The sequence below is a fragment of the Tamandua tetradactyla genome, chromosome 12 (assembly GCF_023851605.1).
Source record: "Tamandua tetradactyla isolate mTamTet1 chromosome 12, mTamTet1.pri, whole genome shotgun sequence".
NCBI classification, from domain to species: domain Eukaryota; kingdom Metazoa; phylum Chordata; class Mammalia; order Pilosa; family Myrmecophagidae; genus Tamandua; species Tamandua tetradactyla.
In genome coordinates, this window is record NC_135338.1 from 51852719 (window position 1) to 51877481 (window position 24763).

General features: G+C 46.4%; 1 protein-coding gene and 1 pseudogene across 4 annotated transcripts in view; one reads left to right on the top strand and one right to left on the bottom strand.

Annotated features, from left to right (window-relative positions):
• Positions 1-24763, top strand: part of DGLUCY (D-glutamate cyclase) — a 167206-nt gene that overhangs the window by 136647 nt on the left and 5796 nt on the right. For all 4 annotated transcript variants that reach the window (XM_077123342.1, XM_077123343.1, XM_077123339.1 and 1 more), the window contains 4 exons: positions 4445-4544; positions 11055-11203; positions 13853-13972; positions 19656-19807. In XM_077123342.1, coding sequence (XP_076979457.1) covers positions 4445-4544; positions 11055-11203; positions 13853-13972; positions 19656-19807 — 521 coding nt within the window. The remainder of the gene's footprint in view (positions 1-4444; positions 4545-11054; positions 11204-13852; positions 13973-19655; positions 19808-24763) is intronic.
• On the bottom strand, positions 1351-2968 carry LOC143652671 (peroxiredoxin-6 pseudogene; annotated as a pseudogene).

Genomic DNA, 24763 nt, shown 5'->3' on the forward strand with positions numbered 1-24763 from the left:
GCAGGATTGTGCCCCAGACTCTCCACCACAAGAGGTCGAGGAAAGGAGGGGCAGTCAGCAAGGGAGACTGGGAAGGCAGCCATGGAGGTAGGAGGAAAACCAAGGTACCATGTCATTATGGAGCAAAGAGAAGGGAGAAAGGACAGCCAACTTGTCAAATGCTGCCAACAGGCCAGGAGTCACTTCCGTCTGACAGTTGGTTCGGTGGATATTTTTAGCTGTCCGCTTTCCCAGAAGTAGCTTTGCCCTCTCTGCTCATGATAGCCCAGCCCAGAGTCTCCCACTGGTCTTAAACTCAGAACTGGGTCTCGCCTACACTGTGACTTAGAGGGCTGGATTTGCTATATTGGATTTTGCAGAGCTTTCATTATGTTTGGATGAAGAAAGGGAAAGTGATTTGGCTTTTTAATGAAAATTATTTCAGTTCTTTTTATAACTGAAACCTAGAAAATGTGTGTGTGTGTGCGTTTTAGCAAAGAATTGCTTTTGCTAATCCCAAAAAAAAGCAAAATTCAGAAAATAGCCACCCACTGCAAGAACAGTGTTATAATGAAACATTTAAAGCCATCCTTCCCTTTCTCCCCAAGGTGTGCCCTTTTATGTTGATCACATTTTCGAGCAGACTGATGCACAGAAATACCGTGTGAAGGACACATGCCACTTGTTACAGAAACACTCACTTTCTGGTACACTTTTTCTGTAGCGTCCCCCTTTTGATAGAAATTTATTGCAAAGTTTTCTTTTCTTTATAGCAAAATATTTTTAAAATCCCTTCTACCACTCTTCCCACTTGAGTTGGAAAAGTAAAGAATTGAAACGTTTCTCCCATCAGCTGTGGATAAAACTGAATGTTGAAGAATATCTGAGGTACTCTGTGCTCTTGGGTTAGCTACTTAGGGATTTACAAAGTTGAATCTCAAGTCCTGTTGCTCCCCAAAATGGCTAGCAGAAGAGAGGATTTGATCATGGCAGCTGAAAAGCTGAGCCATTCTATGATGGAGCAAAACGCTTTTTCAACCATCAGTGATACTTACAGTTGTTGATCACAAACCCTGAAATGAGAATCCAGCCCCAAATAGGAAATATATTTCTGAGAGAGGCGGCAGAGTGCTGACATATAGGCACAGAACAGAGAGCTGGTGAAGACACAGAGTAAAGCATCTCAAGAAATTTTTAGTACCATTTTCATTTAATATACTACAAACCAGTAGTATAGCAACCTAAAGTTCTTGACTGTGTTCACACTAGGATATTTTTATGGAATTGCTGCAGGAAAACATGACCGATAGGTGGCAACCTCTAGCACACTGTGCTAAGTGAGCAGCTCCAGCACCAACTACCCAGAGAGACTTAAGGTTGGGTAGTGTATTTCTTGCCAGATGGGAGCTCTTTTGTGAAGACTCCTGTGGGGAAAAGTTTATTGGCTTCTTCTTTAGGGATGATTGGAAGTACCTGTCTCCATCCTTCCAAGCAACCGTCTTTTCTGCCACTGGCTGGAGAGAGATAACTACTCTGAGAATCTCATCAAAGTTCCTTCCAGTGGTAGCTGAATAGAGGATAGATAGGTTCAGTTTCTTATCAGGACCCAAAATAAACACCACACAAGCTATCACAGGCATACCCTTTTCTCCTTCTCGGCTGGGTCCAGCATTCCCGACAGGATTATCAATGATGGAAAAAGGTCACGTTTCTGTCGGCTCATCACCATTGAACGTGCCACGATCCTTGCTCCAGGCAAGATGGTCCTCACCAGTCTATTGAACGGGCAATCATCTTAACACTCTCCTGCTGGCAAATTCCGGTGCCAGCTCTGCAGCTCTGCAGCTCTGCCAAGCTCCGTGGTGCACGCTGGGGAGAAGTCCCGAGGCTGGAAGAAGGGAATGCGCCATGAATCTCCCAGACAGCTGTGGAAACTGAGGTGGCCAACAATGGTATTGGCCTCGAAATCAGGGGCCTCGTCCCCAAGAAGCAGACTTCGGGGCTTGGAGGCAGTGGTGAGGCGGGAAGTTGAGGAGACGCAGCTGTCATAGCCACCAGACAGCTGGCTCTGGCAGAGACCCCTAGAAAGTATTTTAAAGAGAAAAAAGCACAGCCATTTCTTCCCTGTGTTGAGTGTAACCCAACCAAAAGATCTCTCTTTGTGTGTCAGTGGGTCAGGAGAGTCTCATCCAGCCCCCTGACCTTTCTTTCCAGAAGCTCTTTCTCACTGTTCCACTTTAGACGTGTTATATGCCCTACCCTGTTTTTGCTCATTGGTACCACTTCTTACTCGTGTCCTTCATCCTAAATGCAGTCATGAGAAGTGAGGGTAGGTGCGCAGCTCCCAGCTGGGTTCTTGGCACACGTGTCACATCATTGCATTCTCCTGGCAGTCCTGTGGGAGGTGGGCATTATTAACCCCCGGTTTGCAGATGAGGAAATGGAAACCCAGAGAGTTCACATCACCTCCCCAAGGTCACACAGCTAGGAAGTGGTGCTGAAATTCATACCCAGGGTTCTTGTTCAGCCCCCACTCCGGGTCACCAGGCTGCCCCTCCCAGCACAGGGACAGGCTGGGTCTCTTAGCTTTCCCCGACACACCCTAGCTTATGGCTTTGCATGGAGAATGTGCTCAGGGAGTATCCCTGGCTTCCATGCCGTTGCCTTACCTCCCCATACATGCGGATGGGGGCTACAGTGGGGCTGGGCAGGGAGGCCAGGAGGGAACCACAAGGGGGCACTTTAGAGCTGCTGTCAATGATTCTTGCTCCCCTGCAAGTCCCTCCTCACTCTCACCTTGCGCGCCTGACCTATTGGAGAGGGTCAGCTCTCCAAGGGTTTGGGGCAGCAGTGTGGTTGCGAGGCTGGGGGTGAGGAGCAGCTGGCTTGAAGTTACATTTAGGACACAAGCATGCGGCTTTAACGCAGGTGGTGTGCTTCCTTGGGGCGGCTGTACGAGAGGGGCGTGGGAGGTGATGACGGAGGTCATGGGCGAGGCTGATGCCCCCACAGAGCTGCCTCTCGGCGCCCCTCCTGGGCCCCAGAGTGGTCCGGCAGCTCCTGTAGAACCAGCAGGACCGTAAGGATGGGCTTCAAGATCCCCTGTCCCCCAGCTCTGTTCACCTTCCTAAGCCCTGCTTGGAGAAGACTTTGTCTTCGGTGAAGCAAGGCTTCTACCCTCAAGCTGCTCTGAGGTGGATCAGTTCATGAAAATTAAATTTATTTTATTTGGGGATTTTTCTGCATTTTCCTCATGGTCTAAAATGCTGTGTATCTTTTTGTGATTAGAAAAGGTGTTATTTTTAAGAGTCAAATTCACTTTGGAAATCACTCCAATACAAGTAGCTAGCGCAAGGCCAGGACTCCGGGATTTTCCCTCAATTGTTCTTGAATTTCCCTGAAGGGATGCAGGGAGGCAACCGTGGGGCAGACGGTGGCAGCAGGTGAGAACTTGGCCTTGGAAGTGGAGTCACGGCACCTACCTGCGCACTTGGCCTTGCCTCAGTTTCCCTCTTCTGTAAAACGGAAATAATAATGGTTTTTATCACATAGAATTGTTGTGAAAGTTAAAAGAGGGAGCACATGCAAGGGCTTAGTCGAGACTGGCACCCTGTCCCCATGGACAGTGACTGAAGAGGCCCCTGTTAGTGTTGCCTTGTGAGTGTCCTGCAGGCGGCGTATTCACTAGCCTGTGCTATCAGTGAAGCTGGCCCTGGTTCCCACTGCCACCTGCTCCACCTGTACGCTTTATCCAGGACCAAAGGTAAACCCGAATCTTGGCTTACCTGACAAGGTGTTCTAAAGCAGCGGCCGGACAAAATGGTGATGATACTTTCCAAAGAAGCTTTTGCAAAGACAGCCTGAATTCCCCAAATGCCACACCGTTACTGGACAGAGGCTGTGGATTCTTCTGCCTGATGCGCTCAATAACCAATTCCTGAGACACCGGGTTTCAAAGACAGAACGAGTTTATTACTACACGTGTAGCAGGAGAACAGACAGCCTATCCGCCCAACATCTGTCTCCCTGAGTTTAGGGGGTTCAAGGTTTTTAAGGATTTTAGCAAGGGGAGATGAGGTCATTTCAGATAGTTAACCGAAACTGAAAGGAGGGGAGGCAGAGCTATCACTTAAGTACTGAAGGTGTAAACCAAAAGGGAGAAGTAGTTAATGGCCGACTTCATTAGCATCAGGGCCTTTGCTGTACAGGAGAATGAGCAGCTCTTACAATCACAAAGGCACAGGATGAGGGCTTTTTACACTCATTTCAGGTATCAAGGCAGCTGGGCTACAATTCAGAGAGCTCAGTTATTTCCCCCCACCCCTGCCCCGTCTACTCCAACATTCCAGAAGGCAAAAAGGAATTTTTATGTAACGATTCACTTATCAAAGTCATCCCTTAAAATCCTGATTTCTCGGTTCTGACACCCAGGCTGACATGTCCACCCTTTGCTTTTATTTTCAAGGTGTCCTGAAGGCACGGATCCCAGTATTAACTTACCGAGGTGGGTCAGAGGAAGCTGCTCAGGCGTTTCTGTGCAAAGGCGGGGACCCCAAGTCGCCCAGGTATGTGTGTCACGTCTTGGTTTAATTGTGTGGTGATGGAAAGACCCAGATGTTGTCAGTTTGTCGTCCACGATTCTGCTCACCTGGGCACTCCAGAGAACATACAGTCGGGACTTGGGATAAAAGGGTTCTGATGGCCCAAACTAGCAAATGAATCTAGAGGATTTCAAAGGGAAACAACAGATCCCTGGTTGGCAGGGAGAGATGGCACATATTTCCACTAGGAGAATGAGATAAGAGAATTATATAACTATATTATAAATATATATATATATTTAAAGTACAACAACAACAAAAAACTAGCAGCTTTTTAAACTGTGGATCAGGACATATTAGAAGTTGGTGAAATCATTTCGGGGGGGCATAACCAACACTTTTGAAAGGTGAAATAGAATAGAAAATATTATTTTATGTCTTGTGTAGAATTGATATTGTCTCGTGAAACTTTGTGTATATGTGCGTGTGCTTTTTAAAATTTTTTTATTTTTAAATTTATTTATTTATTAATTTAAAAAATTAAGAACAAACAAACAAAAACATTAACATATCATTCCATTCAACATATATAATCAGCAATTCTCAATATCATCACATAGTTGCATATTCATCATTTCTTAGAACATTTGCATCAGTTCAGAAAAAGAAATAAAAAGAAACAGAAAAAGAAATAAAATGATAACAGAGAAAAAAAAAACATACATACCATACCCCTCACCCCTTGCTTTCATTTATCACTAGCATTTCAAACTAAATTTATTTTAACATTTGTTCCCCCTATTATTTATTTTTATTCCATATGTTTTACTCGTCTCTTGATAAGGTAGATAAAAGGAGCATCAGACACAAGGTTTTCACAATCACATGGTCATATTGTGAAAGCTCTATTATTATATAATCATCTTCAAGAAACATGGCTACTGGAACACAGCTCTACATTTTCAGGCAGTTCCCTCCAGCCTCTCCATTACATCTTGGTTAACAAGGTGATATCTACTTAATGTGTAAGAATAACCTCCAGGATAACCTCTCGAATCTGTTTGGAATCTCTCAGCCTTTGACACTTTGTCTCATTTCACTCTTCCCCCTTTTGGTCGAGAAGGTTTTCTCAATCCCTTGATGCTGGGTCTCAGCTCATTCTGGGATTTCTGCCCCATACTGCCAGGAAGATCCACACCCCTGGGAGTCATGTCCCACGTAGGCAGGGGAAGGATGGTGAGTTTGCATGCTGTGTTGGCTGGAGAGAGAGGCCACATCTGAGCAACAAAAGAGGTTCTCCTGGGGGTGACTCTTAGGCCTCATTTTAAGTAGGCTTGACCTATCCTTTGTGGGGTTAAGTTTCATATGAACAAACCCCAAGACTGGGAGCTCAGCCTACAGCTTTGGTTGTCCACACGTGCTTGTGAGAATATCAAGAATTCAACTTGGGGAAGTTGAGTTTTCCCCCGTTCTCACCATTCTCCGAAGAAGACTTTGCAAATACTTTTCCACTCACTGATCAAATCACTCTGGGATTCATCAGGGCATCTTGATGGACAAACCAGCAAAATCTCATATCCTATACAAAGTTCCATGTACTTAAGGTGTTCAACCAACTATCTACATAAGTTATATTAGGAGATGCACTAGTCAAAGTATAAATTTGTACCAAATAAACATTTTTTGCTTTAGTCTCACACATAAGTTGAAATTTTAAAATATTAATTACCATCTATTTTCAGCACACTGCAGTAATGACATTCTTTTGTTCTTCCTCATACAAAAACATTTTTAAATTTGTACATTTAGTCGCTATTATTATACACTCTAGGCATTCCTAGATTATACCATCTCAATCTTTATCGTCTGTCTTTCTTTGTGATTTCATTTATGCCCCAGCCCTCATCCATCATTCTCATATGCAGCTTCATTCAGTGTTTTGCATAATTGTGTTACAGTTAGGTAATGTTGTGCTGTCCATTTCTGAGTTTTTATAGTCTGTCCTGTTGCACAATCTGTATCCCTTCAGCTCCAATTACCCAATATCTTACTCTATTTCTATCTCCTGATGGTCTCTGTAACCAATGAAATATTCCAAGTTTATTCATTAATGTCAGTTCATATCAGTGAGACCATACAGTATTTGTTCTTTTGTTTCTGGGTAATCACACTCAGCATAATGTCCTTAAGGTCCATTCATGTTGTTACATACTTCATAACTTTATTCTGTCTTACAGCTGCATAATATTCCATCTTATATAAATGCTACAGTTTGTTTAGCCAACCATCTGTTGATGGATATTTTGTCTGCTTCCATCTCTTGGTAATTGTAAATAATGCTGCTATAAACATTGGTGTGTAAATGTCCATTTGTGTCCTTGCCCTATGTCCTTTGAGTAGAGACAGCATGTAGATGGGTCCTGTTTTTTAATCCATTCTTCCAGACTATGTCTTTTGATTAGAGAGTTTAATCCATTAACATTCAGTGTTATTACTGCATGGATAGTACTTTCTTCTACTATTTTGCCTTCTGGATTTTATATGTCATATCTAATTTTCCTTCTTTTTACCTTTACTCATAGTCTTCCTTTCTACACTCTTCTGTGCGTGTGCTTTTCTTATTGTGTGTTGTGATCAAACATTTTGAAAAATTCTTTACTGTGTGTAGGGATGTGTTTCAGATCTTATGACCTTTAATATAGTGTTTTACAAACCTTTATGACAATAACCCACAGTAACAAAAATATTTTGCCTTCTAAACCAGTACACAGACCCATAAACTGGAACAAAAAGCAATATTTACTCCTGCAATTGTTACCAGACAAAGGCCGTGGATTCTTCTGCCAGACGTGCCCAATAACCAATTCCTGAGACACTGGGGTTTCAAAGAGAGAAAGAATTTATTACTACACGTGTAGCAGGAGAGCCCACAGCTTATCGGCCCAAAATCTGTCTTCCCCCGAGGTTAGGGGGTTCAAGGTTTTTAAGGATTTTACCAAGGGAAGAGGTCATTTCGGATAGTTTAGTTCAAAGTAGAAAAGGAGCAAGTGTTATCATTATCATTTCAATAGAACATAAGCTGAAGAGGGGGTGGGGGGGTGGTGGTTGGCAGAACTGTCACTTCAGTACTGAAGGTGTAAGGCAAAAGGGAGAAGTAGTTAATGGCCGACTTCATTAGCATCAGGGCCTTTGCTCTATAAGAGAATGAGCAGCTCTTACAATCACAAAGGCACAGGATGAGGGCTTTTTACACTCATTTCAGGTATCAACGCAGCTGGACTACAATTCAGAGATCTCAGGTATTTCTCTGTCTACTCCAACACCCCAGAAAGCAAAAAGGAATTTTTATAATACAATTTAATAATCAAAATCCTTAAATCCTGATTTCTCAGTTACACTATGTCCAATGTACTCTAGTATTTTTATTCCTGTCTGTTCTGTTCTATTCTATTCTAGACAACTCTGTTTCATTTTATATGTTTCTATTCTGCTCCACTTTATTTTACTTTTCAAAAAATGCTGATCAGGCTCAATAACTGATTTCACAGTCCATTAAGTGTCCACTTAGGTTTTTTTTTTTCTTTTCACCTTTTTATTTTATAGTATAACATATATACAAAGCAAAGAAATAAAAAAGTAATAGTTTTCAAAGCGCTATTCAACAAATAGTTGCAGAACAGATCCCAGAGTTAGTCATGGGCTACCATACGATCCTCTCAGATTTTTCTTTCTAGCTGCTCCAGAATATAGGAGGCTAAAAGGCTTAAATATTTATCATCACAATCAACTTTTCTTTCTTTCTTTTTTTTGTGAAAAATGACATATATACAAAAAAAAAGCAATAATTTTCAAAGCACAGCACCACAATTAATTGTAGAACATATTTAAGAGTTTGACATGAGTTATAATTCCACAATTTTAGATTTTTACTTCTAGCTGCTCTAAAATACTGGAGACTAAAAGAAATATCAATTTAATGACTCAACATTTATATTCATTTGCTAAATCCTGTCTTCTCTGTATAACTCCACCATCACCTTTGATCTTTCCATTCCTCTCTTTAGGAGTGTTTGGGCATGGCAATTCTAAATTTTTCTAATTGGAAGGGTCTGTCACTAATATAGGGTTAGGGAGATGGAACTATCTGATTTTCTGGAGAGGCTGGGCTAGGTTTCAGGACTTATCTGGACCAGGGACCCAACTGGAGGTTGTCGGTTTCTGGAAAGTTACTCTAGTGCATGGAATACTTTTGGAATCTTATATACTGCCCTAGGTGTTCTTTAGGATTGGCTGGAATGGTCCTGGTTGGAGGTGGGCAGGTTATGATAGGTAGCAAGGTCTACCTGAAGCTGGTGTAAGAGCAACCTCCAGAGTAGCCTCTCAACTCTATTTGAACTCTCTCTGCCACTAATACTTTATCAGTTACACTTCTTTTCCCCCTTTGGGTCAGGATGGATTTGTTGATCCCACGGTGCCAGGTTTGGAGGGAGACTTTCACCCCTGGATGTCATGACCCACATAGCGGGGAGGGCAATGATTTCACTTGCCAAGTTAGGCTTAAACAGACTGAGGCCGCATCTGAGCAACAAAAGAGGTCCTCCAGAAGTTAACTCTTAGGCATACCTATACGTAGCCTTAGCTTCTCTGCTACCTACATAAGCTTCACAAGAGTAAGCCTCATGATTGAGGGCATGGCCTATTGATTTGGGTATCCCTAAAGTTTGACAATATCAGGGGATTCCCTGATAGTAAAGTTTAATCATTCCATATTCTTTCTCCCATCCCTCAAGGGGCTTTGCCAGTACTTTTTGATTATCTGGTTAATAGCCATTTAGGGTTTTAAAACACGGCTTTATTAGGCTTGGAGGGCATAACATATCACAGCTCACAGCAGAATCTGGTGTCTGAGGATCCTGTGTGACCAAGGAAAAGTTCGATGGTGGATCTGATGTGCTATTTAAAGCTGCCAGAACATGTGTGATGCATATTAGAAAGGTTTATATCCCCCAAACGGTTGGCAGACAAATTGTCTGACTCCTAAGGGCGAAACTAGAAAAGCATCGTGGGAGGGACCTCTGCCACTAGATAATAGCAGTTTTACTCTCCTGAGTCCAGGGGAGATGGTGGGGAGAGGGAATTCTGTTCTCTTTGGAGAAAATGCATTAACTCTCCCTGCAGTGCAGGCTTTCCATGAGCAAATTACTTCCTGCTTTAGCTAAATGTATCCTTCTGGCCTGAAAAATCAATATACCTCTGTAACATATGTAATTGAGTTCTCCTTGGGGGAGGCCGGGCGGGGGGCAGGGGGAGGTCCAGCTACAGCATTCTCCCTCCAGAACAGAGGGAAATACTGATCGCAGCAGGTACTCTTGTTCTAAACTGCCTTTTCATCACCACTGATGTGGGTCTAGAGGGAATTCAGGATCCAAGCTCCTTCCTCCTGTTCGTTCTGCTTCTCAGTGGCTGCCTTTTTCCTGCACTGAGAACATAGCCTCTGGATCACGTTCCAAGACCTAACTCAATGGCCTACTCATTCAAGGCATAAAAATTCAGCACAACTGAAGGATATGGTTAGACACATAGATGTTGTTTTAAAAAAAAATGTTTGCAGAAAAAGCATTGAGAGTTAAGATTTTAAAGAACTCCCTCCCAGGAGGGATTTAGGGAGATGTAAGAGTACAATTCTCATGTTCTTAATTAAATTAGATTATCAAAATAATATTCTTGCTAATAATAATTGCAACAACAACCACCACCAACACTTACTGAGCAATGAGTAGGTGCCCGGCTCTAGGCTAAGAGCTCTTCATGCATTTTTTCGTTGAAACCTTTCAACCATGAAGGAGGTAGGTTCTATTATAGGCCATTTTATAGATGCAGAAAATGAAAGTTTTTAAGCAACTTATTCAGGAAGTTACTGGAGGACCTGGAATCCAAACCTAGAAGATTTTTTTTTGGGGGGGGGTGCATGGTCCGGGAATCAAACCTGGGTCTCCCATATGAAAGGCGGGCATTCTAACCACTAAACTACCCGTGCACCTCCAAACCTCGAAAATTTGATTCCACATTTGCACCATGCTATCTGTGCCCCTTTCTCTTTCTGATCTATCTGTATTTGTTAAAAAATAAATAAATAAATAAAATTGTGTTAGATTCGTCTTCTATTTCAAATCCTTTTCAGTCTGTGTTGTGTCTGTGAATTGGAGAAGATTCTGGAAGGAGGCAGCTGGGAGCCATTAGCAGGCAACTCTCACAACTGCAGGGAACTGGGTACTCCAGCCAGGGAAGGAGGATCTGGGCTGGACACCAGTAGAGGCCATTGCAATGATGCTTCCTTCAATCAAAAACTTGCTAAGGATTCCCATCGTATTTTTTTTAATCATCTGGCTGGTCACCTAGGTGCTCTGTCAAGTTTTATAAGAATGAAGGACTCAAGGAAAGAATAAAGAGTCCTTCACACAAACACAGGCAGGCACAACCCAGCAAAGCCTCCCCTCTCTCCATAAAGCCCCCACCACACTTGCTTCCCGGCAGATTTGACCATCTGGTGGCCATAGAGCGCGCCGGAAGGGCTGCTGATGGCAATTACTACAATGCAAGGAAGATGAACATCAAGCACTTGGTTGACCCAATTGATGATCTTTTCCTTGCAGCACGGAAGATTCCTGGAATCTCATCAACTGGTAAGTCAGGAGCACAGAGAACTCAGGCACAGACAAGAACATGTCAGCACTCAATGCTTTTTTATGGGCCATTGAATACACAACAGGAAAGAGTTTACAGGGACTACCGTTCCCACCCTAAAGATGGTCTTTGTTTATTATGGTCTGTGTAGACACCGAGGACACTGCTATTTAGAAATCTGACATTCCAACACATAAAGATGGGAAATGATGCAATATCCAAGCATCTCCTATTTACCTGACTTTAAAATGATGGAACTGATTTTAAAAATAATACCAATAATAAAATTGGGGGTATAGCATATTATTATTTTGGTCATATAGGATAAAATTTATTATGTATACTGAAGCATATTAAGGTATATATTTTAAATACACGGTTAGTACAACATTTCTATTGTTCAAAGTATAATCATGTGATAACGTGTGTCTATACAGAACTTCATAGTTTACAAAGTGTTTTCACATCCATGGCATTGTTAAAGCTTCTTAAAAACCCTGTGAGGTAGGTAAAGCAAAATGAGGCCCTGGAAGGTTCCATGACTTTCTCGATGTTGTCTGGCTAAGTGTTGTTGGCTGATATGAGACTTGAGTCCAGACTCCCAGTCCTTAACCCATTGTGCTTTTCATGGAATCAAGTCACTTTTATGAATTTCTGGAAGGCTTCCTGCCATTCCCAAGGGGAACGACATTCCTCCCTTTGGGGAGAAGGTTTCAGGCCTGGGGTAATTAAAACCTGTTTCTCATCTGCATTTATTTGTCCTCTCCATCCAAACACTTCCTAGCAGTTCCCAGACTCATTAGTCGCCTTTTGAGCATTTGTTGAGACCATGAAAGCCTTTCTGGGCTGATTAGAAAATTTCTGCAAATCGGCCTGGTCCTTCCCAGAAGCGGCAGCGGGTGTGGTAGGCACAGCAGGATCTGCTTGGCACTTCCTGACTCAGTGCTGGGCGTGTGGGCTGAGGCCCTTGAGGCCGGTGGGGGAGGTAGTCCCAGGGTGGAGGAGGAAAGGATCTCCAAGTCTAAAGACAAGTAATCAGGAACCAAAGGATCTTCTCCCCGAACCAAATCCCATCCCCACCCAGTCTGCCCTGTAAGGCTGAGACCCCAGAGGATGCAGGTGGCCATTGGCAGCTTCCCACTGCCTTTTTCTCTTGGCCTTCAGTACCCAAGCCCCTCCTGTGGCTTCCCACTGCCCTCTGCCAGAAAGAGCTCCCCTCAAATATTCCTTTCCTTCCTCTGCTCCATCCAATTCCCCATTCCTCAGTTTCCATGGGCAGCTGCCATGTCACAGACATAGCACTCAATTGAGAATCAAGACACATGGGTTTGGCTCCATCTTCCACTCACTGCCCAGATACTGCCCCTCTCAGCGTCTGGGGGTAGAGGTGGGGGCTCTGTAAAGTGAAGACAGCCACACCCATGGTTGTCGAACTAGCATGAAGCGCTAATGAGATGAAGCTCATAAACTGCCAGAAACCAGAGATAGGAATAGACAAAATAGAAATGCTCATTGGTGTTACTATTATCCTTTACTCAATGGGCAGCACAGAGAAAAGTGTTCTGGAAAAGTCTTCAGCTAGAGAAGTGATTCAAGGCCTTGGTCATTCGCAGTTGTCCAGTTCTTTTGGTCAAGTCCCGGCTCTGATACTGGAGGTGGGTCAGCCCTAGTTCTCCTCCCCCACCATCTCACAATGAAAGCCAGGCTCGGGGGAATTCTTCTACCTACCCCAAGCTTTTCTGGCAAGCAGACACAAAAACAAGCGTTCACTGCCTTAGGAAGTCTGGCTGTGTCCTTGAGGGACTGAGACACACACCTTGTATGAAAGGATATCTTGAGGCAGCTGCAATCATCCTCTAGAGGTAGGATTCAGTTGTCCTTCTAGCCTACAGACTCCTCCAGAAAAACCTGAACACAGGCCCCATCACTGCCCCTTTGGCCTGGAACACCACCTCAAAGAGAACTAGCACCAGGACTTGGTAGATTTTGCATCTTGTTTGGAGGTGTCTGTTAATTATTGTAGCCAGTCTACCTTGGCTAATTTCACCGTGCAATAAATCATTTCTAGCATCTGGTAAACCCTCTGGTGCTGATCAGCAGTTCCTCTCTAATGTGGACTTTTGGATTAATCTCTTGCAAATGCTACCCAACCACCCCTGAGTCTCCTGACTAGGTACTTCAGATGTTAACCAGGCAACCCTCTGGTGTAGATTAAAATCACCTCACCCGTGTACATTTCACATTCTTGGAACTGAAGTCTTTGAAAATAAATTGCAGAGCTGATTTATCAACCTGCACTAACTCCCCTCTGTCTGTGGCCCACCCTGAGCAGGAGCCATTGACTGTCACCAGACCTGTGTCTCCCATGGACCTGGCACCGTCAGCATAGTGGGTTCTCCATCCGTGACCCTGTAAGGGACATGCCCAGGCTTTAGGGAGTTCCGAACTTTGACTTATTTTTAACTGGAATAGTCTGTAGAACACCTGAGAGCAAACCTAAGATGTCAGAAAATGCATCCAGAGCCAATTCCTTCCTCCTCCCAGAGGTAATGAGGCACTTATGGGGGGAGCAGGATACTGCCCTACCCCCCAACCACCCTTATTTTGTCCCAGTCCCATCCACTGACTCGGTTTCCCTCTTTCTCCAGGGGTTGGCGATGGAGGCAATGAGCTTGGGATGGGCAAAGTCAAGGAGGCCGTGAAAAAGCACATTCGAAATGGGGCTGTCATCGCCTGTGACATCGAGGCCGACTTTGCTGTCATCGCTGGTGAGTGCACGGATGTCAGCCAGGCCCTGCTGCGCAGAGCGTGGGATCCCCACCTAGAGCCTGGCCAGCCTGGAGAGGAGCTCGCTGGTTGGGAGGGTGCCAGGGCGGCAATGGTATCTGCTTTTCAGACTCCGCTCTCTCATTCAGTCATTCAGCAAACATTTTTTGAGTGCCCATGTGTGCCAGGCATCACTCTAAGTATGGGGCTTATAGCAGAGAACAAGCATATTCCCTGACCCACAGAGCTTATATCCTAGTGTTGGCAGATCATGAGCACTTACAAATAAATGTGCCAGATCATTCTACATAGTGGTAAGAGCTTTGAGGGCAATAGAGCAGGTAGATGAGAGAAAATGACAGGCGGCCCACTTTGGACCTGAACTCAGAGAGGCTTCTGTTTTTATTTCATTTTAATTTATTTATTGACATACCAAAACAATATACAAACACAAACATTCTTAACATACAAACATCCCATACATGGTATACAATCAATGGCTCACAATATCATCGCATAGTTGTGTATTCATCAGCATGATCATTTTCTAGAACATTTGCATCACTCCAGAAAAAGAAAAAGCTCATATATACCATACCCCTTACCCCTCCCTCTCATTGACCACTAGTATTTCTACCTACCCAATATATTTTAACCTTTATTCCCCCTATTTTTTTCTATACCCCTTACCACTCCCTTTCACTGATCACTAGCATTTCAATCTACTCCATTTGTTTTATTTATTTATTTTTAAATTTATTTATCCCCCATTATTTATTTACTTTTAATCCATATTTTTACTCATCTGTCCATACCGTAGATAAAAGGAGCATCAGATGCAAGGTTTTCACAATCACAGTCACACTGCAAAAGCTATTATCATTATACATTCATCTTCAAGAAACATGGCTGCTGGAACACAGCTCTACAGTTTCAGGCACTTCCCTTCCCTCTAGCCTAATACACCTTAAACTAAAGAGGGGATATCTATATAATGTATAAGAATAACCTCCAGGATAACCTCCCGACTCTGTTTGAAATCTCTCAGCCACTGACTCTTTATTTTGTCTCATTTCTCTCTTCCCCCTTTCAGTTGAGAAGGTTTTCTCAATTCCTTGATGCTGAGACCCAGCTCATTTTAGGATTTTTGTCCCACATTGCCAGGAAGGTTTACACCTCTGGGAGTCATGTCCCACATAGAGAGGGGGAGGGTGGTGAATTTGCTTCCCATGTTGGCTGAGAGAGAGAGGCCACATCTGAACAACAAAAGAGGTTCTCTGTGGGTGACTCTTGGACCTAATTTTAAGTTGGCTTAGCCTATCCTTTGCGGGGCCAAGTTTCATATGAACAAACCCCAAGATTGAGGGTTCGTACTATTGATTTGGTTGTGTCAAAATCAGTGAGGCTCCTCTTAAAGAGGGACATCTCTGCTTCCCACAGTACCTCCTGCATGGTTGACAGGAAGAGACAATGTTTGGAGGAAGCAAGAGCCTTCTGTCCTCCTTTTACGTAGCTCTGCCTGCCCCTCCCCATGCCCACCCTTTCCTGTGCCCAGTGTTCCCTCACCCCTGACCCCACCACAAGTTGCAGGAAAATTGGCACCTGAAGACTCCCTCCCACTCCATGATTAAAAATAATCTGAACACCATAAGTACATGGAACCTTGTGTAGGGCATGAGATTTTGTAGGTTTGTCCAGAGTGATGCCCCAATAAATTCCAGAGTGATTTGAACAGTGAATAAAAAAGCATTTGCATGCCATTCTGAACTTCTTTATATTCTTATTCTGTCCCTGAGAAGGGACAGATGTAGGCAGCTTTCACTTATCTGTGTATCAACAAAAATACTTCAGGACCAGCATTGTAATTTTTTTGTAGCACTTGCCTGGATTCTAGGTGAGCTTGGAATTGGAAAATTTTATAGTTGCAATTATAAAATACAGTATGATTGCAATATATATTCACTATATGGTTGTCTATTATATGGATGTGAGTAAAAAGAATGTCAAATTGAAGGCAAGTTCAATCTATAGAATAATTTTTCCCTTTCATTCCTTTTTTATCTGCAGCAATCCAATGACACAAACAATTGAAAATATGATATTTTTGTAAGTATAAAATAAAAATAAATTTTACACCATCAAAAAAAAAAAAAGTATTTGCAAAGTCCCTTGGGGGAATGGCAAGAAAGGGGGAAAACTCAGCTTCCCCAAGTGAAGAATTCTTGATATTCTCACAAGCAGTGGGGACAATCAAAGCAATAGGCCAAGCCCTCAGTCTTGGGATTTGTTCATATGAAACTTTTCCCTGCAAAGGATAGGCTCAGCCTACTTAAAATTAGGCCTAAGAGTCACCCCTAGAGAACCTCTTCTGTTGCTCAGATGTGGCCTCTCTCTCTCAGCCAACACAACAAGCAAACTCACTGCCCTCCCCCCCTCTCTACATGGGACATGACTCCCAGGGGTGTGGACCTTCCTGGCAGTGCGGGACAGAAATCTTTGAATGAGCTGGTACTCAGCATCAAGGAAATGAGGAAACCTTCTCGACCAAAAGGGAAAAGAGAGAAATGAAACAAAATAAAGTGTCAATGGCTGAGAGACTGCAAACCGAGTCGAGAGGTTATCCTGGAGATATCACCTTTTTAGTTAAGTATATTGGAGAAGCTGGGGGGAAGTGCCTGACACTGTAGAGCTGTGTTCCAGTAGCCATGTTTCTTGAAGATGATTGTATAATGATATAGCTTTTGCAGTGTGACTGTGTGATTGTGAAAACCTTGACTCTGATGCTCCTTTTATCAACGGTATGGACAAATGAGTAAAACATATGGATTATAAATAAATAAATAATAGGGAGAACAAATGTTGAAATAAATTTAGTAGATTGAAATGCTAGTGATCAATGGAAGGGAGTGGTAAGGGGTGTAGAAAAAAATAAGGAAACAAAGGCTAAAATATATTGAGTAAATGGAAATACTAGTAGTCAATGAGAAAGAGGGGTAAGGGGTATGGTATATATGAGTTTTTTCTTTCTTCTTTTTATTTCTTTTTCTGAATTGATGCAAATGTTCTAAGAAATGATCATGGTAATGAATATACAACTATGTAATGATATTGTGAGTTATTGGTTATATACTAAGAATGAAATGATCATATGGTAAGAATATTCGTGTTTGTATGTTGTTATATTTCAAACAAATAATAATAATCTGGAGCTCTGTTCCCCACCCTGGGTTTGCAGCAGAAGGAGGAGGATAAACCAGCTCCTTAGGCCTCCCAAGGTGTTTGCTCTGGGCAGAGCCACCAGGCCACCTCTCCTTTTCCCGGGTTCAGGGGGCACAGATCTGAGTGGGAAGAAGCTGCAGAGCCTCTTGGGAAGCTGTCAGATTTTCTCATGCTTAACCATCCCCCAGAATGTCAACTCTGCCTGATCAAATCCTGAGATCTTGGCCAACTCCCAGAGAGGGAAGGGCAATCCCAGTGGACAGTATTCTAGTTTGCTAGCTGCCAGAATGCAACATACCAGAAATGGAGTGGCTTTTTAAAGGGGGAATCTAATAAGTTGATTGTTTACAGTCCTAAGGCCGAGAAAATGTCCCAATTAAAACAAGTCTGTAGAGATGTCCAATCAAAGGCATCCAGGGAAAGATTCCTTGGTTCAAGAAAGCCGATGAAGTTCAGGGTTTCTCCCTCAGGTGAGAAGGCGCATGGTGAACACAGTCAGGGCTTCTTTCTCAGCTGGAAGGGCACATGGCGAACACGGCATCATCTGCTAGCTTTCTCTCCTGGCTTCCAGTTTCATGAAGCTCCCTGGGAGGCGTTTTCCTTCTTCATCTCTAAAGATCGCTGGCTCATGGACTCTCTGCTTCGTGGTGCTGCAGCATTCTCTGCTCTCTTCGAATCTCCTTCATTTTCCAAAATGTTTCCTCTTTTATAGGACTCCAGTAACTTATCAAGACCCACCCAAATGGATAGAGAGACATCTCCAGCTAATCCAGTTTAAGAACCACTCTTGATTAAATCTCATCTCCAAGGAGATGATCTGATTATAGTTTCAAACATAGAGTATTGAATAGGGCTTATGCTACTTTTATGAAATGGGATTTAGATTAAAACATGGCTTTTCTAGGGGACATACACCCTTTCAAACCAGCACAGGCAGTAGGGGGCAAAGTTGTTGTTTGGGAGCAGCCCCCCAGTGAGGACATGTATGTTTGGGCCAGATCAAATATTACTCCTCCTGGAGGGATTCTGAGCTGCTGGGTCCTGAAGACAGAGCTTTATGTGTTCCTTCAGCTCAGTGTAGACAGGAAAGATCAAGTCAGGCAGACCTAGGTTCAAAGGCAGGCTTGCAGCAGCCTGGCCCACAAAGTGGGTCGGTGCGAGGTTAGAGAAAGCGTTTGGAAAGTTGTCCTGGCTGTCCCTGGGTCGGGGGAGTGCCAGAGGGGATTTGCTGCTCTAATTCCAGGCTAGGTGGTCAAGGTGGGGCAGGAGGCAAGCAGTGGGTGCTGCTCCCAGGAGAGTGAATTGGGATCCTCCACTTCTTGATGCCCCACATAGAGGGAGCCCCAGGCTGGTTGGCCCTTTACCTGGGCTGGGCCCATCAGTGGCCGGTGCTTAGGACTCAGACAAGTAGAGAACAGGAGGCCATTGCAGGTCCAATCAGCCTGTGGTGCCCTAACGGTATGTTGTCCTGGGCTGTCTTGTCTGGCGCCTGTGTCCCAGGCAGGCGTGAAGGTTAAAGTTGGCACTGGGACTCACCTCCCACGGGGCCTCCCAGAGTAGAGCCCCTGCGTGTGGGATCAAGTCCAGCCTTCTTTCCCAGGTCTGAGGCCCCTCTCATTCTCATCTCCTGAACCCGACTCTGTGCCCCATAGTCCAGCCTGGTAATTAACCCAAATTAGATGACCCTTCTCTGTGAACCCTTCCTACACCAGTCAGAATTAGTGTCCCCCCTCACCCCCAGTATGTCCCACCCTGGGCTTGGTTATGCGGTGTCCTCCTCTCCTTTAGGTCCAGAATTCCTCTGGGAGAACCCAGGCTGCTTTCCTTTGAATCCTCGGGCACCTGGAGCCTAGTAGGTCCTTACTCGGTCCTTTTGAACTGAATGAAGAGCTCAAGCAGATTTCAGAGAAGAGTCCATGAGATGGTCCCCAAACTGGGGAAGAGGTCCTTTTGGAGCTGGCCAAAAGGAAAGGAAGGGAAGTCTGTGGCCTGGCTCAGGGGTGACCCTTACATACATGAAGAAGTGATGGATGCAACATAGCAAGTTGGAGCTGTCATTCATCCTTTCTGAGGATCCGGCAGGATAACACAGTCTCCATGTCACAGGAGGGATCAAGGTTTCTTAATGTGGAGGGCTCTGGAATGAGTTGCTGGAGGTTATAGCCTGTATCTGGGCTTCTGATGGTCCTTCACAGTACCTAACCTAGAAGGATGGGTGCAGGGGCTCTCAAACTTTGTGTTAGAATCACCTAGAGAGCTGATTAAAACTCAGATTGCTTCCGTTCCCCTTCCCCGAGTTTCTGATTCAGTAGGTCTAGGCTGGGGCTGAGAATTTGTGTTTCTGACTGGTTCCTGCTGGTCTAAGAACTATTCCTCCGGAATCGCTACTTTAGAGTTCTGCCTAGAGGTGGGGGGCGGACCCCATGATCGTCCCAACACTACGATGGAATCATTGCTCTGTTCTAGGTGTCTCTAACTGGGGAGGATATGCCTTGGCCTGTGCACTGTACATCCTGAACTCATGTGAGGTCCACCGACGTTACCTGAGGAAGGCAATCGGAGCCCCCAGAGCACCTGGGGAGCAGAACTGGACTCGGGCCCTCCCATCTGTCGCTAAGGTAACAAACCCCGGCACGCCGGCCCCACGGAAGCAAGTTTTTCCCTGGATGAGGAGTAGGCCTGGAGTTCCAAGCTCTAAGACAAGGGCCCATACCACGGGACGCTTCAGCAGCCAGAGGCAGAGGCGTCCTCAAAGCAGGGAGCTGATAGGCTGGATTTATAAGAATTCTCATTATTTTATGTACGATAAAATCCTAAATGATCCTGAATCATTATGGAGTTGCTGATAGGAGTGGTCCTTCTCCTTCCAGTTTAACTTTTTCAGGCAAGTTGCTTAACCTCTCTGCACCTCATTTTCTTTGTCCGTGCAATGGGGGTGAGCAGCAGCGTTGCTGGAAGAACAGAACACCTGTCCACAGCAGGCACCTCACACAGGGGAGGTGGTGTTCTTATCCAGTGCCCTCCAGGGAGTCTGCGACCCAGCGACTGCACAAGAACCTCCCCGCTGAGACCATCAGCTGCCCATCAGAGACACTGTGGGTGCAAGTACAGAAAAGAGGGGACCCTGTGGGAGGCAGGGAAGAGAGTGGTCTGGGCCGTGAAGAACCCCTGGGAAGAGGAAGGTCATGCTAGGGGGAGCCAAGGAAACCACGACTCCCTCACTGAGGAGTGTGGACTCTACCTGGGAGATAACAGGGAGCCAAGCAAGGCCTTTGAGCAATGGGGTCGAGCCCGCGGGCAGTCATCACTGAGCTCCCCTGGGGGCCGACCATCTGGCCAGGCTTGTGGAGCAGGCCCTACCCCACTGAAGCTGATTCCAGTCCCAAAGCCATCTCCTCCTGGGATCTGCCCTGCTGGAGGAGAAGAGGGCTGGACCAGACACCACAGCACAGTCACTCTCTAAGGGTAATTAAAACCATGGGAAATTGGGACCGTGGAAAGTGACTTCACCCCCTGGGCAGGCAGGAAAGTAGGGGGGCTGGAAAGAGGGTGAGGGACAGTGGGAGGAAACTGGGGTGTTTGGCCTGGAGGAGAAAAGACTTGGAGGTCCTGAGGCTTTGGGGTGGAGGTGGGGGTCAGATAACCCCCTGGGCCACCTGACAGACAAAGGTGGGCCAAAGGCAGAGAGGACGAGAGCAGACTGGTTCAGCGTAAGGAAGAGCTTGCAGTCGCCCCGGCCTGCAGGGCTGAGCTCTCTGATACGGGGCCCCTGGTCAGGCTGTACCGCTGGCCTCCCCACCATTCCCAGCCTGACTTCGGGGCTGCCACAGCGTTCTCACGTTCCTGTCTCATGCAATGCATAGTTTCACTTCCCCGGTCTTGTCCCGTGAAAGACACGGTCCTAAGTGATAAATTCCTGGGGACCAGGAACCAGGTCCTTTGCATTTGCCTTCTTAGCACCCAGCAGAGCAAGACAGTGATGGATGCTCAGTTAATCCTTGTTGAATGAATGAATGAATGAATGAATGAACCAATGGACAAACGAACTAAGCAAAACTTTATTAGAACAGCAGTTCTCAAACCTCAGAGGCATCAGAACCACCTGAGTTCTTGTTAATGACAGATTGCTGAGCCCCATTCCCAGAGCTCCTGATTCGGTAGGTCTGGGGTGGATGGAGAATTTGCATCTTTAACCCTTTCCCTGATGGCATTGAGGCAGCTGGTTCTGGGACCCCACTTTGAGAAGCCCTGGCACATGGGGACTGTTGGGCAGTGGTGTGGAAGAGGGTTGGTCTGGGGATGGAGATGGCAAGCTGAGCCTGAACACCGGGCCCCTGAGCGCGGAGCCTCGAGAGCAGCAGCTGAGATGGGGTGGGAGGTTGTTCCAAGCCCCCAAGCCAGCCACTGGGCCCAAGGTTCTAGAGTCTTCCGCTTCTGAGAAGCATCTGGACCCTCATCCAGAGCCTCTCTGCTGCCTCTTTTCTGCTTTCTTTGACATTGTCTTGCACCCTTTCTGCTCCTCTTTCCTCTCTCCCTCTCCTTTTGTCTATCTCTTTCTCCCTCCTGATCCTTCCCTGTTTCTTGCCACCACCAGCCTGGACTGGTGTGAGCCCTGCTCTGCAGGTGAGGCTTGAGCAGTGAGGCGGCTTGCCCGGGACCACCTGGCTACAAGGCAGAACTGAGAGCTGAGTCTGGGTGTCTCTGGCCCCATGGAATAGGCACTTCCTGCTACAGCTCAGTCATTTCCCAGTTCCTGCCCATGCCAGGGTGCTGTGCTGGGTGTGGGGGGCATGAGGGAGCTCGGGCAGCTGTGCTGACATTTTCAGGGGAAATGGTCTTCCTGAGGGGGCCCAGCGGGCCTTCCTTGCTTTCTTTGCATTTCCTGGATCTGAACTGGAAAAAAACACACACAGGGCTGCCTCACACATGATCCCTGATTCACATGGGCACAAAAGAATTAACCCAGCCAAACAAATGCACAGAGTCCACTTACCCTACAGGGATAGAAAATTCTCCTTTTGCATTTCTCACCCAGTCCTTCATAAATATATTAATAATGTACCACCTGTATAAAGAAAATAATAGGGAGCTTTTTTTTGTTTGTTTTAAGAAAACATTTTAAAAGCAGAAATGTTTTCCTGCAAATTTGTTAAACAACTGCTCTGGGCCAGGCCCAGGCTTGTTCTGGAAGACAATGAGTCAAACATGGCCCCCGGGTAGGGAATTCACAATCCATGGAGGAGACAACATGTGAAAGGTAATTTCAGGAGGCGTAGAGGTGTGCCCAGCAAGCTGCTGTCAGGTGGACACTTAGATGGACACTTAGCTCATTCAGAGAATTCAGGGAAGGCTGCCTGGAGGAGGTGGCACCTGCTGGACTTGGAGGGTGAGCAGGTAAGGAAGGGCAGGAAGTGTATCGAGGCAGCAGAACCCACTTAAACATCAGTGCGGACACTTGAAGTAGAGCGGAGTGCAGGGGGAAATACTAGAATCACAATACCAGAGTTCTATGGGTCGCTCCACGGGGTGCCCTGAGCTGGTGACAAGGCTCGATTTGGGACAGAAGAATGTCCCTCATCGCTACTCCATGAGTTGCTTGGAAGTAAGTCCCTCCTCCCGCCCCCTGTATTCAGGGACAGGAATTCTTGGGGTCTGCTGGTGACTGCAGCAGGAGTGGCTACCTTGCTAAGGAGCCCCAAGGGAGTGGCCACCCCATCTAGGACCTGCCCGCTCTAGCCCTTCGCCCCACATACACACCAGGCCTCAGAGGGAAGGAGAGGCAGTACCCTCAGGCTTTCCTTGGGCTCAGATCAAAGGCTGTGGCGCATTCCCCAGACCTTGTAAGGGTCCAAGGTGGTGCCTTTTACACGGGGGACTGAGGTGGTGCCTGCAAGCACAGGTAGTGGGGAGCCGGAGTCTGGGGGCCAGAGAGCCCAGCCCTCCTCCTTGGAGCTGCAGGGTGGCGTGCTCTGGCTAAGGGTGGGGCCCTGTAAGGGCCCCCTCCCCACTCCCCTCCCCACCCCAGGCTGAGATCCAGAGAGGCCCATTTCTTCAACCTTCCCCCTTCCCTGCTTGGGGCCACAGTTCTGCCTGGACACTGCTTTGGGTTCAGTTTGTTTTATTCTCTGTACTTCTATAGTTTGCAGGTTTCTCCTCCGTTTCCTAGGACAGAATCCTTTTAAAAAAATCCCCTGCCTCTCTTGGCTGAGTGAAGTGGATGGTTGGAGAGAGCACAGGCCCCAGCCTAGCTGCCTGGTACAAATCCCACCTGAGCTCCACCCACCTGAGCCCTGAGCAAGTCTCCTGACCTCCCCATTCCGAGGTGTCCTCATGAAAGGTGGAGGTAACAGCACCTGCCTTTTGGGTTAGCTTGAAGATTAAATGACTCACTGTGCAAAGCATTAAGCTTTGTGTCTGGCAAGTAGTTAAGGGTTCAATAAATGCCAGCCACCACCACCATCATCATCATCATCCAAGGGCCCTTTCTCTACCTCTGACCAGCCAGGGCAGCACAGCCACCCTGAGCCAGGCTTGGAGTGAGCAATAGGTGGCCACGGAGAGCTCGGCAGCCAAAACAGAAAGCTAGGAGGCAGAGTTTAGCTGGCTAACTTAGGTCCACAGAGCTGGGGTCTCCGTGGCATCCTGTGGGACTGTCCTTCCTCTCGACAGGCCGAGTCGTTTGTCCTGTCCAGCGCAGCCAGCCGGTTCTCCCCTGCCTCCCGCGGAGGGGACTGCATTCACACCTGCCCACTCTCCTCCACCGGCGGCAGCACCCCACTTCCCACCAGCCCCGTCGTCACCTGGCCTGGGTCAGGGACCAGGCCCAAGGGAGCACCTCAGCTTCCAGACCTGCCTTGCATCCCAGCCCCTCTGGTGCCGCCCTACATGAGAGGGCCCAAGGCAAAGGGCGCTCCTCAGAAGGGGGTGGACAGAGGACAGGAAGCAACCTTGGGCAGGAAAAAGCAGGCTAAGGGGAAATGGGTCTCGTGTAAACACCAGGAAGGGGTTCCTAGACTTCCCCATCTCAGTCCAGGCGCCGGGGAAGAGAAACACGGCAGCTGGGGCTGTTGATAGCACTGACGCAGGGCTGCAGTGGGGCTTCCTGGTGTCTCTGGCCAGGCCCCCAGCCCCTCCCTGTTCCATCTCTGATCCAGGTACGTGCACAATCTGAGCACGTACACATGTACTTGTGCCCGGGCCTGGCCATCCCTTCCATCTGCAAGATGCCCCCCAGCCCAGGGCACAGCAGCCACGTGGGCTGGGGCACAGAACAAGGTCCTTGGATTTGCACATGGCCAACGGCAGACAAGGGAGTGAGGGGCCCTGTCGGAGGAGCCCATTTATTTGTCTCTGCCTTGGGATCTGGCCCAGAGAAGGTGCTCAGGAAGTGTGGGATGGAGGCATGGTGGATGAGTGGGGGATGGATGGGTGGGTAGATGGATGGATCAGTGCAGAGAAGCGGGCACACATCTTGGGCTCACATCCTCTTCCAGCTCACTCATCTCGCCCCGTTTTTCTTTTTAATATTTTAAGAATTGAGTTATAACTAACGTTCAGTAAAGTGCTGAAGTGTG